This window comes from Maniola hyperantus, chromosome 12 (assembly GCF_902806685.2).
Source record: "Maniola hyperantus chromosome 12, iAphHyp1.2, whole genome shotgun sequence".
Classification (NCBI taxonomy): domain Eukaryota; kingdom Metazoa; phylum Arthropoda; class Insecta; order Lepidoptera; family Nymphalidae; genus Maniola; species Maniola hyperantus.
In genome coordinates this window covers 8022040-8034809 of record NC_048547.1, presented here as the reverse complement: position 1 = coordinate 8034809, position 12770 = coordinate 8022040, and the positions used below count along the sequence as shown (strand labels likewise).

Here is a 12770-nt window from a genome sequence, read left to right as displayed (position 1 = left end):
TTTATTACTTCCAAGTTCTACTTTACTGACTTCAGAACATTGTAGCCGGGGGCCTATTATTTATTATCTTCTTTAATTGTTACAGATGTCTTTGTCGTGGAAATATTTTAAAACAGAAAAAAGGGAGAATTTTCCAGAAACCAACAAATCACACTGTCAAATGCCGTTACAATGGAAAAAAGACGCCGGAAGGTGAATATGGATAGCCTTTTGTAAATGCCTAAAGATAGATTTAGGATTAGGGTAGGTTTTTGTGTCAGGTACCTTAGATGTAGGGATTTTCTCTGAATACTTAGTATCTCTCTCCTTAACAACTTTGGAGTGAAAAGAACTTTAAATACTTTTGGTAACTTTTAACCGAATGGTTTTCTATTTGCTCAAAAGTGCCTTAATGTACGGTTTTGTTTTTTTAAATCAAGTTTCTGTTTCATCGTTTTATATTAATTCATTTGAGTTGTTGACATTAAATTGTTACATAATACCTAAATCTGATTGTTAATGATTTGGTTAAGTTGTTTAAAAAAATCAGTTAGTAGTCGGTCGCGGTCGTTAACTGCAGTAAGAATTTTTTTGTTAAAAGTTGAGAAATAGTTGTACCTAATCTTAGTAACTGTTACGCTATTTTGTTTAATTTTGAAACTTTAAATTTGTTTAATTTAAATTAAGTTAATTTTTCTCGTTTTCTTTCTCTATTAAGTACCTACTTTAACTATTAAATCAAAGAAACTTGTTGCGAATATCTGTATATGTTACGTTTTACGCTAATTGGTGGTTGAGATAGGTATGTTATTGTTGGGTAAGTGTTACGTAAAGTATTTGTTTGAAATTGTTGTTTAATCAAAATCGAAATTAGGCATGTAAATAAATCCAGCTGGTCTGGACCTCCGGTTTTTGTTAAAAACTGTTGAATTTGAGTTTTGTTGTTAATTTATAGCATCTAAAGATTTCGTACAGTACGTTCATTACAAGAACTTGTTAATTTGGCAGTTAGTGTTTAATTCATTTTGTTTTGTTCCTTGTTACTGCCGTTATGTTGTTATCACGTTTTGTTAAAGTTGTTCTTTGGTTTTTGAATGAGTTAAGTTTTGTTTTATACGTAGACTCATACGTACCACACAATAGCATAACCAAGTACTTTGTTTATTGTTCTTATAATTACATAATCTGTTTTATAACTTTCATAGCACAGTTTTTTGTTTACTAAAGTAATCAAGAAGTGCCTTACTATCCAAAAGTGCCTAATTATTTTTGTTTACGCTTGTACTTAGTGCCTTCTGTTGGAGTTTTGATATTAAAACTTTATCAGGATGCTTTGTAAAGTTTTGAAATTACCGTGTCTAGCAAGTGTACTAAAGTAGATACTTAAACTAAGCATAAGTTTTTTTAACTTCATTGTTCTGAAATTGAAAGAAATTTCTCTAACCTTTCCGACACGGTACTTATTTAAAACTGTTCTGTAGCCCGGTGATTATTTTTTCCCCCGTTTCCCCCAATTTATACCTAGTATAATTTGTATCAATAGTAGTACCTACTAACAATCAAAAAATATTCTACAAGTTTTTCACGAAAATCGCCAGTGATTTTAAATAAACGTAGCTTTCATATTTATTAAATAAAGTATATTAATACGCCGCTCGGGGGATAAAATACTCATTACGCTTCCATTGTTGCTTGTTTCGAAACTCGTTGGTATTCAATTTTGTTCATGTTAAGTAATTTTAAGCGTTGAATTGTTGTTAAGTTTAAACGTTTATGTTGTTGATTGGTATGGCTGTGTTTGTTAGTTTTATGTTAAGTTTTCGTTTTAACTATTCAATTTGTTTGTTTTTTTTTTCTACACCGACATTAAGGCCCGCCAATTTTAAATTGTTCAACGTTATAATGATCGTAAATTTCATGTGTGTATTATCGAGTAAGTTTACTTTAAGTTATGTGGTAAGGTTAAAACTGAAGCTTTGTGTAAAATTAACAAATTAGTATTAATTATTTATTAGGGATGTAAGAAAGACATTGTGTGAGTGTGTTGTGAAATAAATTAATAGCAAGAATGATTATTGTTTTTATTTTGTTAACTTATCTAAAGCGGTCGGATTTAATAAAAAGTTAATCCGGTCGGAAGCGGTTGGAAGATATCCAAGTGCATCGCGACCAGCTATGTTGTAACAAATGAGGTCGTCTTTGCAGGGGTCCCCTAATCCCGGCACAATCAATTTCACCCGCAGAGCGTCATTAGTAAAAAAGTTTAACGCTTCAGATTAAATTATTATACCTACCTAGGGAGTAGGACCTCGGTGCGCGAGTATGACTCGCACATGACCGGTTTTTTAATTTGTAGCGTTTGTGGTTATTGAAGTTTGTCTAGTTCGGAAATCAAATACTCCATACTTACACCCAAAATATTATGTTTTCATAATTATATGCGGAACTTTAAAAAAGCGAGGTCTGACTTGGCCAGTTTTTTTGACAATTAACAACGTCGCTAAGTAAACTTATCGACAGTTTATACCAGTGATACCTTCTAATTTTATATCAATGTAGATTACGGATTGATTGATTAGGTATTATAGCCTGACCATAAATATAAAAACTTGCTTTGGGGGCGCCACTAGTACCTACCTATGGCCACTATGTAGGCATATTATGATCTTGTATTATAGGCTCATGTCAGTCAGGGTTTAATATTAATTTTGGTCGTTAGGTAGTAGCAGTGTTAGTAGTAGTGGTATAGTAGGTATGTGCGAATGAAGCATATTAAAAGCATTATTCTGACGTCAATATTGACATATTATTTTAAATTACGTTTTTGCCCATAAAAGCGTGTTTGCTAGTCCAAGGGTCGCGACCTTTTATATAGGTACCTTATACCTAATACTTAGGAAAATTTGCAGTGGTTATGGCTAAAGAAGTTACATTATAATTACCTACCTACCTATAATATAACTAATTTACGTCGTAGCTTATAAACCGTGCTGTTAACAAGTTAGAATAATTATAAAAATTTAATACACCTCATTAAGTACCTAGAATCTAGATACATAATAATTATTACAATAGGCTAAGTCAGTTTTATGAGATTAACCCTAGTTAAATATAAATATACCTAAGTATTATTTTTCTTTACTTCTATGGTAGAAAAAATATCCTTTTAAAATATATGAGCTCTACTTATCTGAAGATTTGTAATGTTATCTTTCGTACCTAAACCCACGCATATCCACTAGGTAGGTACTTATTAGATAAACTAAGGAAGCGCAAGAGTCAAGACTGCTGCATTCCCTGCGGTTTCGAAACGTTCCTCAAGGTTTAGTATACACAGTAGCTGTAATAGCGATAGTTTTAGCTTTAGCAACGGAAAACAGAACTTAGCTAGCAATCTGGCTTGAAGTCTTCTTAATTGCTTAACTTTGCTCGCCCTGTCTCCAGATTCATTTAAACTTCACGCATACTTCAGCTCGGAACGAAATAACATGTCGAAGGCCAACGTAGCATACGACGGCGTTTTAAAACTTTAAATAATGTTTAACATCAAAGCGTTCAAGCATCGTAGTAGTCACGGAACAGAAAAAACAGTTCTTTCTCTTCCGTGGTAGTAGTAATCGGTCAAGTGCGAGTCGTACTCCCACACCCCGTATCATCCAAAAAAACATATTTTTTAAAATATTCATGGCAGCCATTTTGAGATTTCTATATTATTTGTTGCTTTAGCGGCAATAGAAATACACATTCTGTGAAAATTTCAACCCTTTCACGAGACAAGCTCGCTGACAGACGGACAGACGGACGGCCAGTGGAGGCTTAGTAAAAGGGTCCCGTTGGCACCCTTCGGGTACGGAACCTTGAAAACGACAATTTGTTTAATATTTCAAGTAGGTACCTATGATTTAAAGTAGTTTTGTTTTAAATGCCACAAATAGCCTCATTAATAAAAAATTATATTATAATTAAGTAACTTGGAACTCACCTGAAAATTGATGCGTACTTAATTAATTATTATTTTTTTTATGTATGATACATAAAAAAATTATAAGTACCTCCATAAAAATTATAGGCTCAGATGGCAATCGGGGTATGAAACGGGGGGGACATCCCGCACACCCGCACTCGCCCGCACTGGTTTAGCGCGGAGGCTGTGCGGGTATGCGGGGCGTTCCCTCCCCGATAGCTATTTCAACCTGTCGCGTATTTAGGTAGATACTTACTGAAAAAATTACTACTTAGATGTGATTTAGATTTTATTCAATTAAATCTGATTTACATTTTGGATCTGGTAGTAGAAACATATAAATCTGAACCCCAGAATAGTAATAGCTAACGACCCATCAGCTCAGATTCCCCGGACGGAAATTTATGATAGGTACTCTGCGGGTTGTACAAACGTTCGTCCAGCTTCTGATATTTTAAGAATATAAAAAAACACATTGAATGCGTTTTAATGAAGTTTTTTAAAAGTAGGTAGGTACTAAATTCCATAGGATATTGACTTTTTAGTTTTATGACTGCCATAACGAAGATTATTATATTAGATTATTATAAAAACTCTACGTAGAAAAATCACCAGTCAATCGACTGTCACGCCACACATCGCTCCAATCCGGGGATCCCTCAATTTGGGTGCTCTCTATTACATTTGCCTGAAATCCTATTTTACTAGCATTAGCAGAAAGATTACCTCGGAGCATGTTTACGATACGTTTGCATTCTTCGCTTCTTTTCAACTGTTTTTCAGTTCTTTCTTGTGTACTCATCAACTTTTGCTGATTCAGTTGAACATATTTCAATTTCTTCTTTAAGAAGTTTACGCAGCAATCAATCTGCTGCTGAAATTGGTCCAAGGACCAATAGAACTTTAGATCGGCTATTATCATAAGCATGAACACGCTGTACAGACCTGTCAATGCAATACCAAAATACAGTAATTTTGAATTCGAAAATGGACAATCTTTGCTGAATGTTAAGCAATCCCAAAAATATGAAGCTGCTTGCGAGTATTCATTATTTGACTGCATTATTGAAAATTAAAACAGAAGATTTACATTTAAGGCAAATATTCAATTCAATGCATAGTGACTAAATGTGGACAACATGGAATATATTATGGTCCGTACAAAATGACTTTCGCACGCGCCATTTTAGCTCTATCAACTCAGTCAACTGTCATGTCAAAAGTACGATTCACCTTTAAATAAGGACTGAAATCGTACTTTTCACATGACAATTGACACATAAAATTAAAATGGCGCGTGAGATGTCATTTTATATTACAATGTCACATGTATGACGTTCCATCATGTTGAGCTTTATGGTTTAGACATTTAGACCTCAACTTAGAATGATCAGAACAAGGTTAGAATGTGTATCAAGAAGCCCTTATTATTTATTTTTGGCCTGGCACGTAGTGATCATGTAGTGTCATTGTAGTGTTTATATTCTCATTAGCGCGTGCCAGACCTTTCTTGTTTTATAATAAAAGTTGAAAGTTTATCTGCGTATTGTCTCCAACACTGGGAGGAACGTTTGTTCGGATGTTTGTTTGAATCATGGTGGCTTTGAGAGATAAAAGGTAATAAAGGTGTAAAAAATCTTACGTCAAAGTATAAAGTATTTTTTTTTAATATTCTTTTCAGAATAGTATTAGAAATTACGTCATGCATTGCCAGACACTTAATATGGTGGTAACCCCCTGCCAGACACATTTAAAGTTTAACAAATTATTAACATTCAAGGGTGTCGGGCGTGGGTTCCTACGACTGGCAATGCATGACGTGATTTCTAATACCACTCCCAGAAAATAAAAAATTGAAGAAAAAAATGACGGTAGCGTTTGCGACTTCGAAGTATTATATATTTTTATAATATATTTTTGGTAAGACATTTTAATGTTAATGGTTAAGATAAATTTTTTTTTCACAAAACCGACTTCAAAAGCTACAAATTAAAAAAAGATATTTCTACACAATACCTACCTACCTATGTTAAAGTTGGGCGAAAATAAAAAGTAACTAGAAATCGACCCCAAAATATCAATTAACCATCAACAGTTCCTGAATATCCCTAACTTGGCGGATAGTCACCCGGCAGCATCAGGATTGAGGAATTGGATTCAGTAATTTTTATGGGAGCATTTAATAAAATAATATACTTAGTAGTCGTTGAATAAGGCGAGCTGAATTAAGTACCTACATGCCAATTATTCTAACTAATTAATCTAAAATTAATTTTAAATTCGGTTTAATAATAATTATACCCAATCATTCATGATTATTCATAATCTGTGGAAGTGATAACATGTTTAAAATTCTTATTTTAATTTTACAATTTTCTCTGAGACGTCCCACAATTTATGAGCAACATCTATATTTTGTGCTTTGGGTGTGAGTTCTGCTAATTGACAGTCTTTAAAATACTTTCCACTCACTTTTTCAACCTCAGGCGACACAGCCAAATATATAGAAGTTTGAGCTCCTTCCCACGAATTCTTGAAAAATGATTGAAGCAACTTTAAAACTGTCAATATTACAATATTATTAAGATTGGATATCATATTCGTGCTAACAACGCCAGGATGTAAACAGTTAGCTGTAACTCCTGTTCCTTTGAGTCTCCGTTCTAGTTCAGTAGTTATAAGCATAGTGCAGAGTTTTGCATTTCGATAAACTTTATGTTTGCAGCTTTCCACATTTAATTTATCAAAATCGATTCTTCCTAGCGCATACAAAAACGATGAAACGTTGACTATGCGACTCGGCGCAGACTTTTCTAACAACGGTAGTAGAAGTGAAGTTAAAAGAAATGGTCCAAAGTAATTAATTTGCATTCCTCGAAGCACCCCATCGTCTGTCATTTTATTATCAGTCACATACATTCCTGCGTTGTTTATCAATACATCTAGTCGTTTTTCAGTTTCATAAATACTATCGACGAACTTTCTTATTGATGTGAAAGATTCCAAATCTAGTTGAAGAATACGAACGTCTTTGTTTCCTGAAGAAGCTATTATTTTTTGCTTTGCACATGCTCCTCGTTCCAAACTCCTGCAGGCTAAAATGACTCGAGCTCCTCTCTGAGCTAGATCTTTTGCTGTTTCAAAGCCTATTCCTGAATTAGCACCGGTCACTATCACCACCTTTCCGACTAAATGCCCACTGAACTTGCACATTCCACTCGATACTTTCCTATAAGTCCAAATAATTATTAGGAATTTAATTATTAATAATATGACAATAAACGCCACCAGTAACATAGCGCTTGTTATCACTATACTAGATAACTCTTAATACTGAGATCGAAAAGTAATAAATTCATGCGTCATCTTATTAACGCAACCGAAGACGTAATAATACTTAATTATTGTTAATTAGTCAATTGTTTTTTGTGCAAATATTGCGGCCTCGGTTGATCTCTTTGCAATGTAGGAAAATTGCCTGCGGTATTTTATTATATAAGGTGGACGAACTACGACATAATGTGACATAAATGGAAATTATTTTATAGAAATACCTACTTACAAGTTGTGCCTAAAACTTCGGTCACACGCAGATGGCAATGTTTGTAATCAGACCAAAACCCAGTTTTTAAGAAATCTTCCTATTTGACAGTAAACAATTTTGCTACATTTGCCTACCAGACACTCTTAAATAAAACTTGAAGGGCATGTCTGGCAGAGAGTTGTCATGATACTAAGTGTCAAAAAAATTAGACTTTATACTTTTTTACATCTTTATTATCTGCCAAAGCTACCATGATCCAAAAAAACCCAAACAAACGTTCATCCCAGTGTTGGGGACAGCACGCAGATAAACTTTCAGCTTTTATAAAATACGAAGGTCTGGCACGCGCTGGCTCTTTGTCCATAAATATTATTTGTGTCATGTCAATTTATTATAATATGTTTATAGAAATAAGCCTAAGTATACCTAGTAACATGGTAAAACACAAAAAAAATGCGGACTACGAAACAGTGTCTACGATTAGGATGTATCCTAGATATTTTTTTAAGAACTCGAATTCAAAGCAACAGAGTGTATTAATTTTTTATTTAACTTTGCAAATCGTCACAGTTTTTATTTTATACATTTAAACGTAGGCAGGCACGTGTTTACATAATATTAGTGTGTAGTGACCTTGTACCTACAAAGGTTAGAGGAGGTGTGCTCAAAAAAGCCACCGTAACGGCGGTTACGCACTCATCCGATCTGAGTCCGTGAAAATGCGTTGCTTTTTGTTTTGTGGGGTAGCTTATGACATATAGTCGTAGATAATCGCTGGTATTCTCACGGATGGCTGATAGAACTCTGATGACGGAAGTGTAGTGCGTAATGGCCGTAACTTTGAGTAAAGAAAACCTATCACGCGATTTATTGTCCAAAAGAATTTTATACTGTCCAGCAGTATAAAATTCTTTGGATAATGGAGCTTATTAAATTTATGATAATATGTGAAATTTAAATTCTTGCACATCGAAATATCAGCATGTTATACTCAGTTGCAAAAAAAAGGCCACTTTACCCTAATCGGCCATTTTGTTTTAAAAATCTACTGCTTACACTCTCATTCATTTATGATTGAGCAAATTTTGCACAAATCGATAAGAAGATCCATACTTTTCCATACTAAGTTATAAATGCGAAAGTATGTCTGTCTGTCTATCTGCTAGCATTCTACGGCCCATCCTTTCACTCGATTTTGACTGGTACAGGGATAATTTACATCCCACGGAAGGGCTTCCCGGGCTTTTATCCCGGAAAATTAAAGTTCCACAGGATTTTTAAAAACCTAAATCCATGCGGACGAAGTCGCGGGAATCATCTAGTAATATAATAAAAGGATTTGAATACAAAGAGGTATGATCAAAACAGGATGAACTTATCTTGCATTTTTTTAACAAAACAGGTAAAAAAATATTTTACTTACTGCAGCCACGCCATCGTTCCCAACACTAAGTACTGGAGTGGGAGGTTCCATAAGCGACAAAAGTGGCAATACGTCGCGTTATCATTTCAAATAACTGAAAAAGGAAGAGTGACCGCTTTGTCTCCTGTGGTCACTTTGAGTACACCTCCCCTATATTATTTTGTTGTTAACTAGGTAGGTATAAAAATATAATAACATGGCAGTAATTACTTACAGTATATCAGATAAACCAGTCCAAGTACATCCGCCCTACCGTGACATAAAATACAAAACAGAGGACGAACTCAGTGAAAAAGAGGACATTTTGTCCTAAAGGCTCAACATAATAATCTTAACTTTTTATTAGTCAAACATAATATTATCTTTTTAAAGCCTGGTTTCAAAGTTGTATGAATTTACGTAACCTTTGTAATTAAAAAACTGGCTTTTAATTGTTTATGAAGTAGATATTTAAGAAAAATATTATTAAAAATGTAGAAGTGTGTCTGTAAGTTTTTCAGGTTTCAAGATCTGAAGCGGTCTTCACGAAATTGCTTCCTGTAGAGTGTAGACGGATATAATGATTCTGTTTATTCCTGGAAATCAGAGATCCCACGTGATTTTTAAACAATAAGTATATAAATCCGCAAGTCGCGGGAATCCGTTAGTTGTGCTACTTACAACAAACCTCAGCGGCACGGAATTTTGGCCACGACGCAAGTTGAAAGCGTACCAGTATAGTTGGTCTGTGACCATTCAGAGTCAAGCTTTCTAGGCATTCAGATTGATGACGGTCTAAGATGGGATGCACATATCGATAATGCTTCACTCTGAGACGTGTGGCGTCAACCTTATCCACTAAAGCAACTTGTGCGTGCTACTCTTCATCATTCAAAGCCTGCTGCAGTATGGAGTTGATATTATGGTTACGTGGTGGAGACTGGGAGCGCGCCTTTAGACTTCAAAAGCAGGCAGTCCGAATATTAGCCCACGTACCGCAAGCTACCCCAGCTCAGCCATATTTTAAGAAATTAGGCATTTTGAATGTCGCCATTTATGTGGCGCAACATAAAGATGAGTTTACGAATAGGGGCTTTTCAATCTAAGCTACGTCATCCCAATCCTCTGATGGTGAAATATCACGGGCTTGAGAAAGCCTTGCGTACAGTGGTTGAAATGGCGTTACGGTGGAACAAAATATACAAAATATATAAACATAAAACAGACATACATACATATACATACCGACATACATAGACTTTTAAAATCATAAGTCTTGGACCTTTGGGCTGTGCCGTAGCCCGTAGTTACGTAAAGATCACTCACGTGCGAACATAAACATTGAGCTGCCTTTGTTATTTTTAAGAGCAATTGCATATGTAATTGTAATCACTACTCATATCATATTAATAATTTATTTAGTTTCAGATTTTTCCCCTTATATCTACTATAATACCTACCTACCTGCCAAATTTCATGATTCTAAGTCAACGGGAAGTACCCTGCAGGTTTCTTGACAGACAGACAGACAGAAAACAAAGTGATCCTATAAGGGTTCCGTTTTTTCTTTTGAGGTACGGAACCCTAAAAATCAAGCGCTTGAAACTAAAACAAATGTCAATTGCGAGTTGGACTCGCACACAAAGGGTTCCGTACCGTCGTAAAAGAAATGACGCTTTTTTAATGACGGCCTTTTTTATTATTTGTTGTTGAAGTGACAGTAGAAATACACATTCACTGAAAATTTCAACTCTCTACCTAGGTACCACGGTTCACGAGGCTCGCGGACAGACAGACGGACGACGGACGGACTGCGGAGGCTAATTAGTAATAGGGGCCCGTTGGCATCCTCCGGGTACGGAACCCTAATAATTAATGGTTTTGAATAAAATAGAAATTCTAACATTAGATTCATCATTAAAGTTTAAAGCCTATGGATTTAATGGTATTCAAGTAGATATTATACTACTTGTTATTCGGGTTTCTGATCGTGCCTCATTCGTGCCTGCATACCTACGATTGACGTTGTTTTGATTAATATAAACACTATTGAATAAGAAATCATATAAATTTTGCCAAAGCCTATCCGTGGGATTCATTAAAATTATACAGGCCCAATAGTTTCAGTGAAAAGTGATACTTAAATAAAAAGAATAAGAATGAAAATCAATATACCTACCTACTTAATCGATTTTACCTAGTTCAGTGAATTTTGTAAACGCCAATGCGCGACGTGTACGCATGCTTGACGACTCATTGGTGCCGTAAATATTGAGGACACGGATACTCGGACACTTTCATAGCAATGCCTAGTGTTGTTGTCTACTGTCTGCGTAGATATACGATCGTCTTATCTATTAGCCCGTTCCACTACGAAAGGAGACACGGCTGCCGCTAGTGATGACATAGTAGATAATGTATGTCTATATCTACGACCGACGATAAAATAATTTATTCTATTTATTAAACTAAACGTTACGCCGTGTGACAAGTTTGTAGCTGTGTACTTGAAACGTGATAAATATATTAAGATGGTTATATGGACAATTGCAATTATTTTTGTGTTAGCCGTATTCACATTTAAACTTTATCAGAAATTAACATGCGGTGTTTGTCGGTCAAGTGCTCATATGGTAGGAAAAGTAGTGATTGTGACAGGCGGTAATAGCGGAATAGGTTTCGAGACGGCTAAGAATTTGGCCGATCGTGGAGCTCGAGTGATTATTGCATGCCGAAGCATTTTAAGAGGCGAGAAAGCGACAAAAGAAATCATCAAGTGTACTGGAAATAAGAATGTTATACATCGTCATCTAGACTTGTCTACTTTTCGTTCCGTGCGTGAATTTTGTGATGGCATCTATAAAACCGAATCAAGGTTAGACGTTCTTATCAACAACGCCGGCGCTGGTGGCCTTGGGAACCAGAAAACGGAAGACGGAAATCATTTGGGAATGCAAGTAAATTACTTCGGCCCTTTTTTGTTGACAAATCTCTTGCTACCACTTTTAAAATCATCCGCACCAAGTAGAATAGTTAATGTGTCTTCTTCAATACATATGTATGGAGAAGTAGACTTTAGAAATTTAAACATGGAGAAATATTGGAGTGACTATTTAGTATACGCAAACAGCAAGTTGTATTTAAATTTGATGACACTCGACCTCAGTCGAAGATTAGAAGGTACTGGTGTGACAGTTAATGCTCTTCACCCTGGTGTTGCTGCTACAAATATTTTCAGGAACATTAAAAATAGCATAATTCGTTATTTAGTTCAAACTACTCTTAATTTTCTTTATCAGAGTGTCTGGGAAGCATCACAAACGTCAGTTTATCTTTCTGTGGCACCAGAAGTGCAAGACATTAGTGGTCGGTACTTTAGTGACTGTCGAGAGAAGAAACCATCAAAGACATCACAAAATCCAGAAATTGCCAAAAAACTTTGGCAAGAATCAGAAAAACTTGTAAAATTAAGTTGAAAATCTGATATTAGTGACGTTTTTACTCAAATAAACTATTACAAATTACCAGTCGTTGACCATCAAAATATATCGTTGTTAGTAAATTCAAGGTTCTTTTCGAGGTGGCCGGCCGAGTAAACAATAATTAATGTCAGTTATTTTTGTAACCTCAACTAGTTAATATTTATTTATCAATAAGTAGGTAGGTACCTACCTATATTTTTTACTCAATAAAACTTTAAGCGAGTTATATTTATTTTATTATTCCTAGTCTATCAATAATATGAAGCTCCTTTCTCACTACGGGATATAATATGATTTATATCCCGTAGTGTGAACAGTTTTAAATGCGAATGTAATAATCTGTACAGCAAACAGAAATCGCATGGCATAAATGAGGGGATAAATAATAACAATTATTCT

General features: G+C 35.0%; 1 protein-coding gene and 1 pseudogene across 1 annotated transcript; one reads left to right on the top strand and one right to left on the bottom strand.

Moving 5' to 3' along the window:
• Positions 1–4530: 4530 nt before the first annotated feature.
• On the bottom strand, positions 4531–7356 carry LOC117987333 (retinol dehydrogenase 14-like). Its single transcript, XM_034974334.2, has one exon. The coding sequence runs from the start codon at positions 7238–7240 to the stop codon at positions 6299–6301; it is 942 nt and encodes a 313-aa protein (XP_034830225.1). The 5' UTR covers positions 7241–7356; the 3' UTR covers positions 4531–6298.
• A 3713-nt stretch (positions 7357–11069) lies between these two features.
• On the top strand, positions 11070–12517 carry LOC117987332 (retinol dehydrogenase 13 pseudogene; annotated as a pseudogene).
• The last annotated feature ends 253 nt before the right edge of the window (positions 12518–12770 follow it).

What these genes read in the sequence shown, in the direction of transcription:
- LOC117987333 (XM_034974334.2), bottom strand. Translation starts at nt 7,240, where the DNA reads ATGTTACTGGTGGCGTTTATTGTCATATTATTAATAATTAAATTCCTA.